We start from the raw sequence: 21,134 nt of genomic DNA, 5'->3' as shown, positions 1-21,134 counted from the left end.
GCTAATTTAAACTGTAAAGTAATTATTTAAGAAATAAATGTAATAATATTAAATGCCTGGAGAGGCAACACAAAAATGTTAGATGTATAATTTTTTCTAGGGGCATTAAGTTACATACATCTGTTTACAGTTTCTATATAAGCACACAGAAAGAAGAAAAAACAGAGCACTGGGACCACAGTACTGGAAGAAAACAAACGAGCTCAAAGCAGAGGGGAGTGGCCACAAAAAGAAAGATCTGGATCTGACAACACTAATTATTTAGCTCATGCTCTGATCTTTTATCATTCAACTGATAACTGCTTTCATGATAACGTCGTACTTCTTACTTCATCTTCCTTTTCAAATCCTGTATTCCAGAGAATCCAAGCTTTTATCTGAATGCATTTTTATTTCATAATACATCAGTAAACAGTGCAGACTGAAGTCTCATGTTTAGCCTCACAACATCTCATATCTTTTATATCATGTTATAACAGTAAAAATCTAGCTTTGACGACTGCTATAATAAATAACCATTTGATCCTCAAAAAGTAAACTATTGTAAAATTACTCAAACACACACACACAACACACCAATCAGGATGGACACTTAGCTGCCCATACAAAGTTTCTTCAGTCACTTTCAGCAAGATCCAAACCAAATCTTTATACAGCTTAAAATTAACTAATGCAGCTCAACAGCCAAGAGTTTCTATTGAAACCACATGGATTTGGTCATTTGCATTTTAAAGTTTTGATAAGTACTTCAAGATGTTTTCAAATCAGAGAGGTGAAGTAGCACTCGTGATAAATACATCGCAAAGACTGCTCGAACTGTGATACATGACAGACTAACCAGATGAAGCCTTAGTAAAACGGGGCCAAGAGTTCAACAAATGCCTAGATCCACTTAAAAACATAAAGCTCAATAAGTAAAGAAATCAACATAAACATTTTAACTCATGGAGGTCAAGTTTTCATTTTGTCATTGCAGTAGTCCTGTTCCAATTCCTTAGACACTCAGACTTATTTACAACTGAAAATAACTAAATGATTTGCTGAATGTGTTCAGAAGCACAATGGTACTTCTTCTGTTTCGCTTAGCACAAGTATGTCCCTCGTGCCCTTCCCCCTATTTTTCTGCTCTTCTGAACCTCAACTTATCAGCCTAGCAGCCTTGCTCTGACCCCCGACACGCAACACCCCACTGCAACAGAGACAGGCAAAGGGGGGGGGGGGGTGTAACATGCCCTGGATATGTGAGGTGGAATGTATGCGGTGAGAGGAGTTGTCGGAGAAAGGCAGGTCTCCGATAAGCCTGGTGGAGCGAAAGTAGGATGGATGCAGGGAGTGCAAGAGGAGGGAGGGAATGATAGACAGAACTGGGGACTCTATCAGATGGGGTGGTACAAAGGGGAGGGCAAACAAAGAACTTTGACATACTTAAGACCAAGACCACAGCAACTGTTAGTCAAATTGTTGCCACTGATGGAGGAGCATTTCTGTGCTACGACTTCATCATAAACAGCATAGGAATTCAATGCTGAATGAGTAAAAGAAAACATCCTTCTAGACCTAATCAGCTACACTGACAACTCTGGATAAAGAAGAGAAGAAGCAGCAAAGACCAGAACTGCAGGAAAACAACATACCACCATTTAATAGATAAGGAGGGAAACTCAGAAATCACTTCAAGCTTTTTCAACTTCCTGCAAGGAAAGAAGTAACCAAGTTCCCAGAGAACAAGTTCAGAGGGTTCCGTTAAACCACTGAGTGGACAGAAGAGGACTTAAAAAGAAGTGAGAAAATCAGCAACAATCTGGAGGACGAACAGCAAGAGGTCTACCGGGCCCCACATCACAATGTGAGTACAAGAGCAGCTGCATCACTCAGGACACGTTCAAATCACTAGGTAAGAAATCTGCACACAACAGATTACAGCAAAAGGAGCCTAAATGTCTTATTTACTACTGATAAACATGACAAAACATGTCTGAGACACACATAATTAATTATTGCAGCTGCTTTGTTCCAGACAATAGAATAATAGAATGACAGAACAATGGGAAATCTCCCTGCAGCATCCTGGCATAATGCAAGTCCTAGCTGAATCAGTCAAGAGGACGTATTTGGTGACTACATGCTACAATTACATAAAATGTATTGCACAATATTTCCTGATTTAGAATTTTGGTCAACATTACAGGATATCCTAAGAAATGCTATTCAAGGCAAGTGTATTTATATAGCACCTTTCAACACAAGGCAATTCAAAGTGCTTTACAAAAATGAAAGACATTAACAGCATTAAGAAATAGTGCAGCAGAAACACGTTATAAAACGGCATTTAAAAACAAAAGCAAAGATAGTGAAATAAACACAACAGGTATTAAATACATGAATTAAAGTGAGTGCAGTGTGAGATATTAATAGTTCAATTAAAAGCAGCGGGAAGAAGAAAAGTCTTCAGCCTGGATTTAAAAGTAGTGAGAGTAGCAGCGGACCTGCAGGGCTCTGGTCGTCTGTTCCAGATATTTAGAGCATAACACCTGAACCTTGTTCTTCCCTTGTTTGGTTCTGACTCTGGGGACAGAAAGCTGACCCGGCTAAGAAGACCTGAGAGTTCTGGATGGTTCATAATGTAGCAGGAGATCACAAATGTATTTTGGGCCTAAACCATCAGCAGTATTTTGAAATCAATTCTTTGACAGACAGGAAGCCAGTGTAAAGACCTCAGAACTGGGGTACGGTTGAATTGTCAAAAAAAATCAGCACCTGTCGTCTATTCCTATCTACTATTCCTTGACTTTTGCATGAAATGTCACGGGGTTAAGGAATAGTGGATACGAGAATTCAAAAGGACTTAGGAAAAGAGACTGCGGTGCTTTGAGAATCCGACTGCGCTTACACTATCCCACGTATTTAAGGTGCGCCAAAGGACAGAGATACTCCGCTAAACGCTGCTGTGATTAAACGCCATGTTATGTTCAAAACCACATCAAGCATTATTTCTGAAACACTTCTCAGTGTTTACCACTAGAACAGAGACATTATATGTATTATATACACACAACAACTTAGAAACTTCTCTCTTCACAGAGAGCTGCATGATGCTGCAAAGGGGCGTGGCCAGCTTCAGCTCAGCTCAAATTTAAAGCAACAGTCAGAGAATCAGCACTTCAGGAACAGGGCTGAAATAGAGGGGGATGAGGCATGCTACAATGGGTGATCTGTTTGGTATTTTGAGCAAAACACTTCACAGACATGTTTTGTATAGACATTGCCCTACAATATGTTGTTCTAATATAGTATAATAGGAGACCTTTAATTAGAAATACACAATGAGTCGCCTCACACACGTGCATGTGCGCATACACACTTTCCTGCCAGTCTTTCCTATATGACCTTCCACCTTAAAAAAACACGAGAACAACAATGGGAAACCGACATGGAAAAAGAAAAAAACTCAAGCACCCTGGACGATTTGTAAATATGGTCTTCCCCTGATGGTGAGTTAGTGTGACCTAGAAGCAGAACCCCAGGTGTTATCTTTAAGTGCATGGTTATCCAATAAATATCCCAACATAGGTAAGTGTTCCTGCTCAGAGAAGTTGTGTTAGTTATTCTGTACAATATGCTAGCTGACCTATGTGAATTTTCACTAATGAATTAATGACCCGACACATGTCGTCCTCTGTTGGTCCTTTCACGACTTCATCAGATCCTCCTAGTGGGACAAGAAGGTATTCCAGCATAGAGCATTACCAGTCACAACCCTATGTCTTGAACTATGGTCATTACATTATGATATATTTACCACCATGGCAGTTAAGTAATATAATTGATGGATTCCTTCTTAACCATAAAATACCCCTTAAATTAACAAACGGTAAAGTTTCCCTAAAATGATTAACTTGGCTTTGTCATCCCTACTGGGATTTTTCCACCACAGTAGTTTTTTTGGCAGATGGCCTGGTTACTCAGAGTTGTACCCTGTCTGTCTCATGACCTTTAAGAAGTAAGGATATCTTGTACCAGACACAGCTCCATACCAAATAAAACCTGTCATGAAACTGAATGAATGCAAACTAAAGCAGCTTGAAGAAAAGCACACGGTGTATGGAGGACCTGGCTTCTGTTTATTGACGCCAAGAGAAAATGTTCAATTATGAACAGAAAGTCAAGTGTTGTGCCATAATGACATCATACTAGCATATATTGTATGCTAATAAAAGGTCGGATTTTTATTTACGTTACATTATTTTCACTATAGCAAGATAAATTGCATTGACCGATACAAATATATACACATATTCAGTGGGTTTGAGGTACTGAGGTGGCCCATCATGCGGTTCTGATTAAATGCCACTGTTGATGCATCTGAGTGTCTGTCTCTAATGCCAGACAGACGCCGTGTACCCACAGGGAAGACAAGTAAAAACACAAGTAGACGGTTATACACAAACAGACTTTGATGCCAATTAGCCTTCATCTCTCTACCACACAAACTACATAGAGCAATTATGGCCCTTTTCCTTTTGGACAATCAGCACTCACAGACGGCATCAAACAAGGCTTGCTTCCTGATGGATAAAACTTCTAACCTCTCTCTGACCCAGAGCCACTAAACCTTTGAGGACTGGAATTTGATTGGGTACAAAAGTATAGCATAACTAGGTCTCTTCCATTGTGTTTGTCTCCAAACAGGCTACCACCGCTATTCAGGGCTGACCAACAGCTGCAAAACAGCTAATTCTGTTAAAAGTTATATTTTAAATCACACACTTTGAATTGGTTTATTTGCTCTGCCTACAGTTCACTATGGGTATGACTGGTACTCTAGAAAAGGGGGCCCATCACCAGGCCTTGGACCTGTCCGAGGAACTGCCACCTCATCACCACCATCACCACAACAGCCACCACGAACATCTTCACCACACTAACTCCCTGGCCTCGACCACCGCTGTGGGTGGAGGCAGAGAAACCCCTTTACGTGTAGTCGTACCTCCTCCTTATTCTGCAGCTGAGATCGGTGGCGGGGGCAGTGAAGCGCCTATGGAGCTGCGGGGGTCCCTGGACTGCTGGGCCTGCTCGGTGCTGGTGACGGCTCAGAACCTGATTATTGCCGCGATCAACGCCTGCCTCGCTGGCCTGGTGTTCGGGACCATTTTGACTCCGGCCATTGTCATGGTGGTGTTTGGCTTCCTCTGTCACTCTACAGTAAGAAAGAGGGAAATAGGGAAGAGGGTGGATGAGTGCATGTTGAATGATTTCGATTTTGATAAGTGTGGATGCTCTTTTTCTGTAAGTCCCTGGTTTACATTTGTCAAGTAAACAGCCAGTCACTGTAGATGGCTACATTTCATTTACCTGTTGACGTTACACCAAATATTTTCCCTAAAAAATATTGCAAATCCTCCATTTGTTTGGCAGTGAAAGTAATGTACCACACCATCCAAAATAAATGTTAACCAATGCAAAGCTCTCTGCTGTAAGAGAAAAAATGTTAGTGTGTTAGTGAAGACAAATGTTTACACATACATTTGCTAAATCTAAACATAGTTGAGAGGATCACAGAGATGGCTTCATCCCGATTTTCAGGAAACATCTGAAACAGCTAATCTCATATCTTTGATCCAAAAGTTTGAAATAGTTGTGCCTGGGGCTTAGGGTGGAGTTTGGCTTCATCAGTGATGAGAAGGTTTTATAATCAGATAATTCTGAGGTTCTTTCAGATGTTTAGGATATAGAAGAACTGAAAGAGTGAGGGGTCAAGAGTTTAGGGAGCCAGACTTTAAAGACTGTTTGTCAGCTAGTTGGAGATTAAAGGTTGCTTGAAAAGCAACACATTTTACAGGCTGAACATAGAAAAGAAGTGATGTTACTAAAAAACTAAAAAAGTCCAAAGTCAGTAAGCATTCACCTGGGCTACCCTAAATGTCATCACGGTTCAGAGAGTTTCAATGCATACTGATGGCATTTCTGAAGGCCAACAACTTCCTTAATGCCCAAAGACCAGGATTCTCTGTTCTCCCATTCTCTCACAATTAGGCCTCATGTGACAGCAGCTTAGTGAGGGATTAACCAGAACCTAGGAGGATAGAGAGAGGGGGAACATTTCAAAAGAAAAAAGGGGCACGAAGAAATGTAGAAAAAGCCAGGTGGGATAAGCATTTAGGGTTGATTCAGACAACCTTTCATGATATTTGAGAGAATTCCATTTGCAATAGTCATCCAGAAACACACACAACACAATATGTAACAAAACAAGCACACTTTGAAGGTTGTTCCTTGATAAAACTTGCCTTACATCTGGAGCCACACAGGAGGAGTCACAAAGTGAGAACATGGGCATACTTGTAAGAGATCTGTTACAACCGTCAAAGCTTACCCTCCTTTTACTTTTTAAACCACCCCTCTCCGTCTCTTATTTCTCTCATAGCTCCCCTGCTTGATGTTACACTCTCTTTCTCCAGCTGTAACTCTGCATCAGCTCCTTTGAAACATTTTTGCACTTTTGTGTAGAAAGTATTACAACTAACAAAATCCAGCTTTTTTTTTTGCTACTGTGTAAGATTCCAGTTTGTAATTATTGCACTAATGCTAAAACTCCCTCAAAATATAAAACCAAAATGTTAAACTTTTGAGCTTACTTTACCTTGTCAGCATGCCACTTCCTATCATAAATCCTCTTCTACCCCCTAAACTCCCGCAGATTTGCAAACCTTTTCACCCTCGGCACTTTCCTCATGCACACAAATGTTCACTTCATCCTTCATGGGGAGATAAGGATGATGCAAGCCTGCTGCCTCTCCATTCCTCTCCCACACTTGTGTCCTGCCCCTTTAACCTCCTCTCCCACTTCACCAGTGTTCATTTTAGAAACAAAAAGACATCCTTTGATATACAATGCCAACCAACAATATTTTCTACCAAGTCCCTGAAAGTTAGGTTTGTTTTGTTTTGGTCAAAATGAAATTAAGTGGCCTACTGGTTCACTGCACGTGAGAGATCTCAGACTACCAACTGCTGTCTGTCCATACTGGACACACACATACCACACAGAACACATCAGTCACTAATCTGTTGTTCACTGCACGTCACAAAAGTATACAAATCACTGATATTCTTCATGTGCAGAGATAATTACAAAAACATAATTTAACTAAAAGTACTGCTGATAGATGTTGTATCCAATTAAAACACCTATTTGACATCCTGCTTAGTGTTTCATCAACACAGTATAGTCCCCATCAGTTGCTGGCCCAGTTGCTCTACAGCTGCCCCTGACCTTTGACTTCAATCTGAAAGGTTTTCTCTAAGCATTATTAAAAACCGGATTATACAATTTACAGATCAAAAGAACAGGCTAAAGACTGGAAAGAAGCCAGTTCAGTTCCAGGACCAGCATAACAAAGTTAAATTGGGAAAGCCTTTAACCCCTTATTGCTCCAGTGGAGCTGCTTGGTTCCCAAAAGATCAGGCTGCCGTTCTATTAAACTTTAGGTGTGAATTTGTGCAAATTTGTAAGAGTCACATTCATTGTCACAAAAGCGCTGGAAACCACCAATAAGTGCTTACTATTGTTTACCATTGTTGAAAGTAAAGGCCCACAGACACTTTTGATTATTTGTTGAATTGCGTTTGTCTTACGATGATCAACAAGGTTCAGTTGTTCTCAGAATGTAGTCGGATTGCTTGGAGGAGAGCTTATGTTAATATCCTATAGTATTTTAGTTGTCTTTTGACAAAAGCCAGATGTAAGGTTTTTGGTCCATAAAGCTTCCCTGATCAAATGAAGGTTTTACAGTGTCATAACAAGTAGCAGGGATGCATTAACAAACTTACTTGTACAACATATCATTCAGTCTGCTGTCTTTCTTCTCTTCTCCCCAGGTCCGCCCCCATGGGACGACCCCTTACTGCTCAGACCTGCTGACTGATGGTGGCTGCGTGGCTCTGCTGGTGGTGGGCTTCCTCTTGGTCACCCCTCTGCTGGTCCTAGCGCTGGCTGCATACTGCCGCCTGGCCCGACACCTCCAGCTGGGTCTGTGCTTTATCCCGTATAGCCGGGCCGTATACAAGAACCTGCCGGCCACCCAGCACCGCGGCCTGGGCACTGGCTGCTGTGGAGGCCGAGATGGCGCTGATGGCAGTGGGAAGGGAAAAGTCTGGGTGTGAGATGAAAATGAGAGCAAGGGGGAGAGGGGGAATAGGAAGACCATAACATGAAGACTATTAAGGGAACAACAGAACAGGATGAGCAGTTGAATGGGATAAATACAATGGGTGTAAGTCACAGCAGGGTGTATACTAGGGCTGAACGATTAATTGCATTTGTGATAATATCGCGATATGAAAAAACGAGATTTTCCAACAGCAAAGGCTGCGATTTGACTGGTCACGTGACTTGCGAGCGAGCCGAGCGAGCGAGCAGGCAGGGAAAGAAGTCAACGCTGCGCTTGAACCTGTTGCACAATGGCCTCAGGCTCGTCAGAAGAGTGCACGGCTGGAAGTTTGGTACCAAAGAGGGGCGGCACGTCAGTTGTGTTGAATTATTTTGGCTTTTAAAAAGGAAGATGCTGCGCAACGTCAGGTATTGTGCAGAACGTGCCTCGCTACTGTTGCTACCTCACGAGGTTCACGATTGTAATCACGATTGATTTATTGCTTGTTGAAAAATACATGAGAAGAGGACCTAGAAAAAATAATCGCATATTAAATCGCAATTGCAATATTGAGGGAAAAAAAATCGCAGTTACATTATTTCCCAAAATCGTTCAGCCCTAGTGTATACCAGAGAAGGGAGGTTGTTAAGGGCAATCACTGTAAAGAACAGCTGGAAGACCAGTAACCTTGTTATAAACACTGAATAATGACTTACAATACATGCTTTAATGTCTGAAAACCTTAGCAATTGTTTATCGAAGACTTATTTGTGTCTGTTGGTTTATTTCCACTGGGCACATTGGCTTTTACAGGACTTTTTGAAAATCATGGTGCCCTTTCAGTGTTAGCAGAAGATGAAACCAGTCACTAGCACAAATAACAACAGCAAGATTGACAATCATGAATACAAATGATCAATTAAGCAAATTCTCAAGTTGTCATAAAAACAAAGCATCCAAGCAGAACTGCATAAAACATTAACTTCCCTGAATGTATACCAGGAAATAGCAAAACTGAAAATAACTCACTTCACTAGAACTGTATTGTGTCATCTTAGCATCTTATCACATTCATGTTATTAAAAAAATGATATTATTCTCTTAGGTAGTGTTCTGTTTAGTTGCTGCAGTTTCTCATGTAAATTCCTTTTTATAAACAAAGATTTTGGATTCAACTGGAGATGTGTCTGTCCTGTAATAGTAAGGCATTGGAGGAGCTGCATCTTCTACTAGAAAATGTAAAGTGCATGGTCATTATTACAAGAATACTTCACTTCAGAAATCAGGTTTTTGTAAGACAAAAAGTAAGGACATTTGTGTTGGGTAGATTATTCATTTGATGAAACGATGCTTCTTGGCAATAAACGATGCTTCTTATACCACTGGAAAATCTTTTTTCCGACCTTTGAAATGGTGCCACATTTGTGAGGAACATGCATTTGTGGCAGGAGCAGCAGAGCTGAGTATGTGGGTTGTGCCCATGAAAATGTGTCCACTACCAATGCTCACACTACTGTCAATGTGCAACTTCCAGTTTAAACAGATCTTATGTCTTGTGCATTATAACTACAGTAATACTATGTAGAAGTACTGGTGCAGGTCGCAATGTATGATATGTCAAAGGGAGGAGAGACAACAGAAGGAGCTGTAGCACCCTCAGGTGGGGAAAGAGGTAAACTACATGGATATTTTTTCATTTCACATGTTATCAGGGGAGAGCGCGAACGCAGTCCCCCACTACCACAAATTATGCAATCGAGATTCCCACATTTGGGGAATTCGCAGAGGTCAGCTCAACCGGAGTGCAATGGCCAAGCCTCGCCCTGGGTGAACCACCTTCTTGATCATGGTATCTCCCTTGCCAGGTAAGTATGAGTTGTACACGCTCCTGGCAGGCAACTGATTCACAGACACACCACATTCACTCAGGGGGCAGAAACTGTACAAATAACCAAAAACCGGACATTAGAAGTGGGTGATAATATTTAGGAATCTATACAGAACAAACTCTTTTGTTTTAAGGCTAAACGGACTATTTTCTCTTTAAAATGTGCCTCATCTCCCATGATGCATTGCTGCATTTCCATATCAACGGCAGATCTAAAATAACCTGTTTCCTCAGTTTTACCTCCAAAAAATGTGCAACAGCCTGACAGCAAAGTTAAATGAGGCTGAAATAGATCATACTGCAATAAGGAAGATCCACATTAGAAGCTCAGAGGAAAGAATAACACCTTTGTGTTTCTCTCATTCAAATTACAACCACTTCCTGTTTCTTTGTTTAGGACTGGGGACAGCCGGAAGACACTGCCAACTATTGGTCTGGAGGGGGATCAACACTGGATGTTTTCAAATCTTTAAAAAAGCAGAACAACTAAATTAAAAACTGTAGCATTAAAAAGGACCATGTAGCTAATACAACATCACTAAATAACATTTAGAAAACTGAACATGGTGACTTTCATTTAAGTGATGATTTATAGCAGGACTGATACAATAGATTGAATTGCTTTTGGCCGTGTAGGCTAATTATTATATTTCAATATTTGTAGTAGGTCTCTCTGTGCACCGGTAACAGCAAGAACATAAAGTGAACACTTACACAATGGTGCCTGGGCTCTGAAAGTAGGAGTGTTTCTGCAGCACTATAGCAATGAATCCAAGCAACATTTAATCAAATGAATAAGCCTGATTACTGACAAATAATTGAGTGTTTAGAAGTTAGTTTTAAATGTTGAAAGGACAGTGAACTCAGCACGGTTAACAACCTCGTCGTCTACAGAGAGAGATAGGTACTTTATTGATCCCAATTTGGGACATTTTTATACTGCAGCAGCTCAATAAATAAAATAGCAATAACAACAACTGTATAAAATATACATACAAAATGAACACAAAATGAAATGAAAAATAAACACAGATATAAGCAGTACTGTAAAGTAGGATATTGTATATACCTTCGGTGTTGGAGGAAGTGAATATTAAATAGGATCTAAATGTGAAATGAACAGCGTTCAAGTCCAGTAGTGCAGTAGAGCGATGCCTGGTCATGTCACACAATGTAGACCAATCAAAACTTAAAACCCCAAAAAATCTAATTTACCATCAGTGAAGAATGTGCAACTTCCAGTTTAAACAGATCTTATGTCTTGTGTATTATAACTGCAGTAACACTTTTCATATCTGTTAGAAGTACTGGTTAACCCTCTCAGTGCAGATAGTAAAGTGTGATCTGTCAAAGGCAGGACAGACAACAGAAGGAGCTGTAGCACCCTCAGGTGGGGAAAGAGGTGAACTCCATAGATATTATTTTCATTTCACATGTTATCAGGGGAGAGCGCGAACGCAGTCCCCCACTACCACAAATTATGCAGTCGAGATTCCCACATTTGGGGAATTCGCAGAGGTCAGCTCAACCGGAGTGCAATGGCCAAGCCTCGCCCTGGGTGAACCACCTTCTTGATCATGGTATCTCCCCTGCCAGGTAAGTATGAGTTGTACACGCTCCTGGCAGGGCTGTGATTCACAGACACACCACATTCACTCAGGGGGCAGAAACTGTACACATAACCACAAACCGGAGATTAGAAGTGGGTGACAATATTTAGGAATCTATACAGAACAAACTCTTTTGTTTTAAGGCTAAACGGACTATTTTCTCTTTAAAAATGTGCCTCATTTCCCATGATGCAATGCTGCATTTCCATATCATTGGCAGATCTAAAATAACCAGTTTCCTCAGTTTTACCTCCAAAAAATGTGCAACAGCCTGATAGCAAAGTTAAATGAGGCTGAAATAGATCATACTGCAATAAGGAAGATCAACATTAGAAGCTCAGAGGATAGAATAACACCGTTTTGTTTCTCATATTCAAATTACAACCACTTCCTGTTTCTTTGTTTAGGACTGGGGACAGCCGGAAGACACTGCCAACTATTGGTCTGGAAGGGGATCAACACTGGCTGTTTTCAAATGAAACATACAACTAATTTAGCAATGAAGCCCAACAAAACGTTCATCTAATTAATATGCTGACGGAAATGAATGTTTAGAAAGTTATATTTTAAATGTTGAAAGGGCAGGAAAGCACGTTTAAGAACCTACTTGGCTACAGAGCGATGCCTGGTCATATCACACACTGTCATTGAGGAATATGCAACTTTCAGTTTAAACTGATCTTATGTCTTGTGTATTATTACTGCATAAATAACATTTATATCAGTTAAAAATTATGGTAAGTCCTCTCAGGGCAGGTAGAAAATGTTTGATCTGTCAAAGGCAGGACAGACAACAGAAGGAGCTATTTTAGCCTCTGGTGGAGAAACAAGTAAACTCCATGAATTCTATTTTGTTTCACTCTTCAAGTTATAACCACTTCCTGAGAGTACGAATATTCTGGATTCAGCTTTATATTTACAGTACATAACTTGAGTGGTGTCAATCTTAGCATTTAACACCTGACAAGCACTTGCCCCAAAATGTCAAACTATTCCTTTAAAAATGAGATGCACACAAAAACAACAAAAGAAACGTAGACACAGACATTGCTATCATACCTGCTTTGCAGACATCCATGATTTTAAGCGACATTGTCTCCCTCTGTCAATCAGTCCAGATGACTAAAGCCGGAAACTGCATCGCCTATTTCTTTAGTGTCCACTAGAAAGACAGAGTAAACAAAGTAAAGAAAGACAGTTACAGGAGATCTTTCAGTTGCATTTCAATGATCTTTAATTAGAGAGTGATCAGAACTGGAGCAACCACATACAGATATAAAAAGTCTGGAAAAGGAAATTCCAATTTATAATTTCCTATGCATTAGAAAATACAGGCGCTATATTATAATACGTGCCAGTATTTACATACACAGTAAATGTTTGTCGATTTCATGAGACTTGGCAACACTTGATTTGAAAGATAAAACCCCAAGTTTACCTGCGTAAACAATGCAGCAGATTCCTTCGCTAAATTCCTGTTTAAGCTCTGAGTTATTACCTAAAACTAAGAACATTTTACTGAAGTACCATACTCTACTTATGTTCATTTTATGCTACTTTGTATTCCACTACATGTATTACTTTGAATTTCTGTCAGTTATTGATTATTGATCAAAAATATGATCAACACAAATAAATATTTAGTTACACCTGGATTATTTTCACATGCTACCCTGCAGCTTGATAACCGTTTCAATACATTAAGAATTAGGTTTGATAAATCCAAACCAATGATATATGATTCTGAAATGGGCCAATCAGCATAATGAATACTTTTAGTACTTTAAGTATATTTATATGCCAATACTTTTTGTAGTAAAAGTAGTAGTGTCATTTTCAAAGCAGGGCTTTTACTGATAACTATTCCTAAACTCTGTTAGTCCTACTGTTGCTGAAGTATAACATCACTGCACAAAACGCATAGTATTGCTCCAGGTACATAACATCATAGCAACAATAAATGCTAACGAAGGCCTGAAAGTTAAGAGACCACACTTCCCATTTGATTTTGACACTGAGAGGGGGGTGCACCGTTCCTGGAGGTACTGCAATACCAGGTCGATGCGTGGAGTGGACGGAGCAAGCCCCTTTTCCATCTCCCTATTCCAAAAATCAATTTAATATATGGTCCCCGGGTAGGGGACGTATCAGATATTAAACTGATAAGAACAGATACTACACTTGATCTTAGCCAAAAGGCCGAGAAGCGATAACACCACACAGTCGTGGGAGAAGACCCCTTTCTCTGCACAGTCACTCTTACTCAAGGTTTTAAAATATGTTTATATAACAAAAAACATAAAGGGGGGAGTAACAATCTACACATAACACAGTGCATAAGTAAAACGAGCACAAAACAGCAGCAAATGTCATTTTAACAAAGTAATGTGGTCGCATTTGAAGCTCCGTAGCGCTTCCTGGTCATGTGACACAGTTTAGTCCAATAGAAATGTAAAGCCTGAGCCACGTTATTAACAGTAAGGGAGAACGCTGTAACTTCCATTGTAAAACATATTGAAATTTCTTCTGAATAGACAGATAGACAGAGAAAGTCTAAAAGCATATTATAGTATTTTAAAGTTGCAACACTCTGTGATGTGCCGCCAGGGCAGTCACGTGGTTCATGTGAGCCCCGATAGTTCCAAACAAACACTGCGATGTCATGTTATTCTATGGGACAGACAACATCGATTGCGTTATTGAATGGCAAATATTAAAGAAAACACACATCTAAGCACTTTTTCAGCTGTTATTACATTACTGCATATTTGTTAATGTCAGTTTTGCATTTGGAGAGGCAGGGTGACAACGGAAAGCTGTGTATTACTTAGGTTAGTTTTACATTTTTGGGGAAAAGCTTAGTGTTCATGTTAGCATGGGTTGCACTACTGGCTTTAGTAGTTCTAACTTAACTTTTCCTTTCCATATTCTTCTGATGATAGACGTCTTATGATTTTCATTTTAACTTAACTGGGCCGTTTTATTGATTCGTGATTTTGCTTATAAATTCCGATTCAACCATTAGCCTACCATCGTGGTAGAGCTAAGAGGTTTGCTGTGGTCCGTTCAGCATTCGCCTAGCTCAGTTGTTCTGATGAAAGTGACCACCCCCAGGACCACAACACGAACATGATCATGAATATAAGAATATCATTTTAACATTAAGCTATACACATATTATCAAAACAATACAAATGAATTAATGATTGTATGTTTAGGTCTATAGTGAATATAATAAGTGCAGTCATCAAGATGTTTCTTAGCTGTAACTCAACAAAGTAACTTTAGCAATTAACTATTATAACAAAACACTTGTTACTCCAGTTACAGCTATTGAGACATCAATGTCTGATAAAAATGAAGGTTTTGCTGTGTGTGATCAAGAAAAACTAAAACCAGGGGCAGGTGATCCATGAGACCGCAACCATAAATAAACCTAATAAAACTAAAACAAAATGCAGATGAGAGCGCTGTTCTTCTGGAATTAAAAGAATTTAACAACAAAACTAAAAGGTGGGATATGGTGGGGCAAAGTCAGGAGCAAGAAGAACAATTGCTCTAAAACAGTTAACACGGAACAGTACAAAAAACGTAGTACAGTAAGTCAACATAATGAAAAGTTAGTATATCCCAAAATTCATTATTAATCACAAACACCAACTTATTTCTACTAGTGCTAGCAGTTAATCTTATATCATACACAAAGCCAACTAACAATGGCTGACACAATCAGGTTCAGCAGATAAAAGCAAAAGCCCAAAATCAAAAACCATCATCGCATAGAACACTGTTACTCATTGCGCGGCTCGCGAGCCACATGCGGCTCGTGAAGCTTTACTTGGCGGCTCGCGCAAGCCTAAAAAATATTAATAATCATTTTTTTTAAAAACACAACCTTTCAAATGTGCTCCCGAACCATATAGTGAATGCTACAACATAATCATCTGCATTCCGATAAGTAGCCTATGCAACAAAAAAAAGCCGAACTAACTTTTGTTCTAAAGGGGCCGCCGTACCTGGCAACGCATCCCACCAAACATTTGTTTATAGATACTTAAACGTTTGAACTTCGCACGTGCCAATGCTACGTCGGATGTGATATGCAAAAATCAGTGATCACAAAATGGATCGTTTTTTAATTAGGAAGGGACCGAAATTAGCTGATGCAGGAGATGGAAGAGTTGCAAGAATAGATGCAGGAGATCGAGAGACACAGACAGATGCAAGAAACAGAGAGGGGAGAGAGTGTGAGGATCAGCATGCAGACCCCGACGAGGGGACAAGCAGCCAGACGGAAAGTCAGTGTAAAAAAAGGAAGGTACGAAGCATAAAAGATGAGCACAGGAAATTTCAAGATAAATGGACGGATGAGTTTTTGTTTCTTCTCCATAATAACACCCCGCTGTGCTTATTGTGCAATGAAACTCGTGCCTGCTTTAAAAGGAGTAACTTGGAGAGGCATTTCAGAACAGCGCATCCACAGTTTAATGAAAAATATCCACCTGGCAGTGAAGTAAGAAAGAATAAAATTACACAGCTCATTACTTCAGTTGGGGAGCAGCAACGACTTATCCACAAGACAAGCTCCGGCGCCGAGCTTCTAACAGAGGCATCTTTTGAGATAGCGTGGATTTTGGCCCGGGACAAAAAACCTTTCTCGGACTCCGAAACGGTTAAACACTGTTTCTTGGCTTCCGCTGAAATAGTGTTCAGAGACTTCGCCAACAAGCAAGAGATAATCAAAAGATTAAAAGCACTACAGCTCTCTGATTCCACGATAATAAGGCGGATGGAAAATATAGGAAAGGACATCCGTGACCAGCTGCTTGCTGATCTGCCCGCCGCACCTTCTTTCAGCATCGCAGTGGACGAAAGCACTGACGTCACAGATATAGCTCAGCTGTGCGTTTGGGTGAGGTTCCCAAAAGAAAACGCTTTTCGAGAAGAAATGCTCTGTTTACTACCACTCCAGGGCCAAACAAGAGGCGAGGATGTCCTGAATGCACTTTTGGCATTTTTTGAGGAAAATAATCTCAGCTGGTCCAAACTCGCAAGTGTCTGTACTGATGGTGCCCCAACCATGCGAGGCAAAGAGAAGGGTCTTGTTGGCCTCATGAAAAAAAGGGATGAAATGCCAAATTTCACCAGCTTCCACTGTATCATCCACCAGGAGGCCTTGGTGTCAAAACTGAGAAACCATGCATTTCAAAACGTCATGCAAGTTGTTGTGCATGTGGTCAACTATATAGTGTCAAGACCACTAAACCACAGACAGTTCCGACAATTAATCGAAGACTATGAAACAGAATACAGCGACTTAGTGTTGCACAATGCAGTGAGATGGCTGTCTCGTGGGAGAGTGCTGGAGCGGTTCCTGAGCCTCCTTCCTGAGATCAGCACCTTCTTGGACAGCAAGGGGAAGCAACAGCTAGAGTTGAAAGATCCACAGTGGATTGTGCAGCTGGCCCTCCTTACTGACATTACATGTCACCTGAATTCTCTCAACCTGCAACTCCAAGGAAGAGACAAGCTCCCAAGTGACATGCTGAGAGCAGTCATAGCATTCAAAAGCAAAATAACTGCTCTGTGGATACCTGACAGAGTACTCATTCACTTCCCCAAACTGAGAGAAACAACCACACGAGACCCATCACTGCTGCAGCATTTCAGCTATACTGGATTTGTTAAAGTTTGGGAGGAACTGAAGCTTGAGTTTTAGTCCAGGTTCAGTGACGTGATTGAGCAACAGAACATTTTCAATTTTATTGAGAACCCCTTCAACATGGATGTAACCTCTCTCACTCCATCCATCACTCAGCTCTGCCCTGGTGATCGTGCTGCTCTGGAGTGTGAAATAGTTGAGCTGCAAACAAATGCCATTCTCCAAGCTGAACTCAAAGAAGGTGTTGGTCACTTCTGGAGTTTGGTTTCTGAAGAAAGTTTTCCCACTTTGAAACCCCTTGTGCAGAAAGTGATGTCTTTTTTTGTGAGCACATACACCTGCGAGTCAACATTTTCAACTATGAACATTATCAAGAGGAAACAGAGAAACCGACTGACAAATGCTCATCTTGAATGTCTCACTGTGATTGCAACAACAAATTACAAATACAACATCAAGAAGGTCAAGGCCATGCAAGCAATGTTCCGCTCATCCCAGTACTAAGGTAATAAATATCTTAATTGAAATGATATTGCTTTTGTCTTTTTTGTGGACGTTTGTGCACATTTGCAAAGGCGTGGTATGTTAATGTACATGTGCGGCTCTCCTCCTGTCTTTTTTCTTCCTATGTGGCTCTTGAGAAAAAAATAGTGAGTATCACTGGCATAGAATAACAGGCAAAGTCCTTCTCAGTCTGCTCCAGGTTTAGTTAAACTGCCCTTTATTTGAAATAGCCATAAAAAAAATCTGGAGATGTGGAGTGGAGAAGTGGAGATGAAACCATTAGATCTTAAATCAAAGAATGTAGCGTGTACTACAGCTGAGGTTAAAAGAGAACAGCTACTAGAGTGTCGTGCTTAAAATACATTTTACGCAAGAAAAAGAAAAAGAAAGCCAAGAAATATAATTTCTCTATAAAATGATCTTGACTTAAAATGTTCAGAAAAAAAACATTCAACAGAAACGTAAAGTCACCTTGCAGAGTCCAACCACGTGCGTAGCCCAACTTGGATTAGCTTTTTCCACTAGTTAAATTAGTTCCATTTGATATTACTCAATATTTTTTTAATATCACACTTAAAAAAGGCATGGTGCACACAATTTGAAACCATAAGTCAAACTGAGTAATATCTAAGTTACTGTAAAAGCCATTTATTAGAGATGCTAATTAAGCACGTTTTACACTAGCATACCAGTGGACGTCTATGACGTCACCGTCGCCATCTTGTTAGCGATGTCCTGAAGCGCTCACCTACGATATTCTATTGTGCGATCCTTCCGAGGTTTATCAGTTATTAAACACGCAATAGTATTAATGCAGCATCAATGACTGAGAAGTAGAGGCGGTGTGTTTAGTATGTAACTCCACGCGTCCTTCTCCCTCTACTCATATATACACACACACAATACAATATTAGCTATATGCTATCTACAAATAACATCCGGTAATACTACCGGAATTGGAATTATTTTTTAAGGTTCCGTTTCAATATATTGATTATTTCTTACAACAGTAGCAAACATATCCATCAACCTCTTATTCTTACGTTTCCGGTTATAACAAAACATTAACATGGGACTTAAATTACTTTCTTAACGTGTCCGCTGCCTTGCAGTTAGCTAGCTTTGTCACTAGCATGCTTCGGACTTAAGACTTCGGCTTAATTGGCGTTGCTGGATGTCCTCAGTTGCGCAAAAATAACAAAAAACTATTAAATAACAAGTTGCAAAAATGCCCTTACCGTCCGAAACCCCACCTATATAATATGTCCAACGTTTATGATTAAGCCCAGCAACTCTTCAAAGGGTTTATGAAACCGTTTTAAGTGCGACACACCTTGCTCCGTTGATTATTTATTTTTTCTTGTTCATCCGGGAACTTTTGGGTGGTGGGTGGGGTCTGATCCTTAATGATCTCCTTCATTAAAACGTTTATCTGTGTCGTAATTTTGCTTATAAATAAAGTATGCCTACTGTTACAAAGTTAATTTGTGGCACATATATGAATTAGTAAATGCTGTTGTAAATTAAACGAAACCTGCGTTGTTATTCAGGTAGTCCACTTATTACAATACCATATCAATGTCACATAACTTTGTATCCAAAATACCCTATCTAAAATGTGTATATTTTATTGTTTTTAAATATAATAATGAATATGGAATAACTTGAAAAAGTTCAGGGACTTCACTTTGAGAAACTCTGGATTTATGGGAAAGCTTTAAAAGCTAAAAGTTTGTAGAACGACCACGCAGGATTTGAATTTCCCTCGTCTAGTGCACACATACCACCACTAGATGGCGCCATCCCATTACGGTAAAGCACTAGTGGTTGCAGATGGAAAGAAATATGAGGCCAACCGCTAATAACTAAATTTAATATCTACTTCTCGGTGCAACAGAACAAAAGGCAGATAGGATAGGCTTTGACTTAAGTCGTGTGTCTATTACATTCAAACATTTGCTTAAAAACTGGTTGTAAACATACACTGCATATGGGCGCATTGGAGAAAGGACGAGGAGGAGTGGAGGACCGCCTGTGCTGCGCTGCTGGAGGTATTATCTGAAACCCCTCCGTACCAAGACACACGTCCCCAGAAAAGACAGTTGTCGGTTGTCGTTACCTGTACGAGTGTACGGCTTGCAGTCACTAGTGTCTATATAGCTCTGGGTACCGCTAAGTCCGTTGTAAGGGAAGACAGTATTGTCTGTGTCTGATCAGTTAACTGCTAGCGAGACAACAAACGGAGCTTCAGCACACTGTCGTGGTGAACTGAGAGAACTGCACTGTGATACGTAAACCGTTATCCCAGTAGAGTAGTTATCTCTGTACGGTCAAACATGCTACAACAGATGCAAAAACCGGCACTACACATATTCAAAAACATGAGAAACAGGAAGAGCAAATGAAAACCTTTATCTACAAGGTTAGATGCCAAAAATAAATATAAAATCAGAATCAGAAGTACTTTATTTATCCCAAACTGGGGATGTTTTGCGTTGCAGCAGCGAAATACTAAGAAGCAAAACAAATATAAATAATTAGAACTAAAAAATAATGAAGTAAAAATGAAAATGAAATACACAAATGTACAAAAAGGCAATAACAATATAGTGTAAATGCACAATGTTAAGTGTGAAGGAGTGCATGCTAAGTCCAGTTTACAGAGAGGCTATGGAGCAGTGAGTTGTCTGCCAACCAGAGGGGTATTATTGTACAGAGTTATTGCAGTGGGCAGGAATGTTCTCCTGTACCTGTCCTTGTGACAGCGGAGCTGGAGCAGTCTGTTGGAGAAGGAGCTGCGCTGTCTGTCCAGCTGCAGGTGGAGAGGGTGGGTGGGGTTATCCATGATGGACAACAGTTTGTTCAGGGTCCTCATCTCCACCACAGCCTCAAAATTGTCCAGTTTGATGCCGATGACAGAGCCAGCTTTCCGGATCAGTTTATTGATTCTGCTGGTGTCACCGGCTCTGATACTGCCCCCCCAGCAGACGGCAGCAAAGAAGAGTGCACTAGCAACAACAAACTGGTTAAAGATCTCCAACATCTTGCTGCACACGTTGAAGGATCTCAGATTCCTCAGGAAATAGAGTCGGCTCATCCCCTTCTTGTACACAGCGTCAGTGTTGGCCCTCCAGTTCAGTCCATTGTCTAGGTGCACACCAAGGTACTTGTGATCCTCCACCACAGCTACATCCTCACTCAGAATGCACAGGGGCAGTGAGGACGTCCTCTTCTTCCTGAAGTCAATGACCATCTCTCTGGTCTTGGCCACATTCAGAAGCAGATGATTTTTCCCCGTCCACTACACAAAATTATCCACC

At 40.4% G+C, this 21,134-nt stretch overlaps 1 protein-coding gene, 2 long non-coding RNA genes and 3 other non-coding genes across 6 annotated transcripts; 1 reads left to right on the top strand and 5 right to left on the bottom strand.

Moving 5' to 3' along the window:
• Nucleotides 1-1,473: 1,473 nt before the first annotated feature.
• Nucleotides 1,474-9,529, top strand: tmem88b (transmembrane protein 88 b). Its single transcript, XM_063900330.1, has 3 exons — nt 1,474-1,846; nt 4,798-5,202; nt 7,879-9,529. Exons 2-3 carry the CDS (start codon nt 4,804-4,806, stop codon nt 8,161-8,163), a joined length of 684 nt encoding a protein of 227 aa, XP_063756400.1. The 5' UTR covers nt 1,474-1,846; nt 4,798-4,803; the 3' UTR covers nt 8,164-9,529.
• Nucleotides 4,993-10,008, bottom strand: LOC134875725 (uncharacterized). Its single transcript, XR_010167267.1, has 3 exons — nt 9,919-10,008; nt 7,831-8,153; nt 4,993-5,197 (listed from the first exon to the last, which is right to left on the bottom strand). It is a non-coding gene; the product is annotated as an uncharacterized LOC134875725 (long non-coding RNA).
• LOC134876364 (U1 spliceosomal RNA) lies at nt 9,860-10,023 on the bottom strand. Its single transcript, XR_010167412.1, has one exon. It is a non-coding gene; the product is annotated as a U1 spliceosomal RNA (small nuclear RNA).
• Nucleotides 10,024-11,478: 1,455 nt separating this feature from the next.
• LOC134876360 (U1 spliceosomal RNA) lies at nt 11,479-11,642 on the bottom strand. The gene has a single exon (XR_010167408.1). It is a non-coding gene; the product is annotated as a U1 spliceosomal RNA (small nuclear RNA).
• A 341-nt stretch (nt 11,643-11,983) lies between these two features.
• On the bottom strand, nt 11,984-19,148 carry LOC134875724 (uncharacterized). The gene is made up of 3 exons (XR_010167266.1): nt 19,053-19,148; nt 12,708-12,810; nt 11,984-12,113 (listed from the first exon to the last, which is right to left on the bottom strand). It is a non-coding gene; the product is annotated as an uncharacterized LOC134875724 (long non-coding RNA).
• Nucleotides 13,669-13,859, bottom strand: LOC134876371 (U2 spliceosomal RNA). The gene has a single exon (XR_010167419.1). It is a non-coding gene; the product is annotated as a U2 spliceosomal RNA (small nuclear RNA).
• Nucleotides 19,149-21,134: the final 1,986 nt, after the last annotated feature.

Source organism: Eleginops maclovinus, chromosome 14, assembly GCF_036324505.1.
Source record: "Eleginops maclovinus isolate JMC-PN-2008 ecotype Puerto Natales chromosome 14, JC_Emac_rtc_rv5, whole genome shotgun sequence".
Taxonomy (NCBI): domain Eukaryota; kingdom Metazoa; phylum Chordata; class Actinopteri; order Perciformes; family Eleginopidae; genus Eleginops; species Eleginops maclovinus.
Note: the sequence above shows the minus strand (reverse complement) of the source record. Positions and strands in the feature narration are given on the sequence as shown.

Excerpts from the sequence above, each read along its gene's own strand:
- tmem88b (XM_063900330.1), top strand. The coding sequence starts at position 4,804 with ATGGGTATGACTGGTACTCTAGAAAAGGGGGCCCATCACCAGGCCTTG. Across the intron at positions 5,203-7,878 it reads GCTTCCTCTGTCACTCTACA|GTCCGCCCCCATGGGACGAC; the intron begins GTAAGAAAGAGG and ends TCTTCTCCCCAG.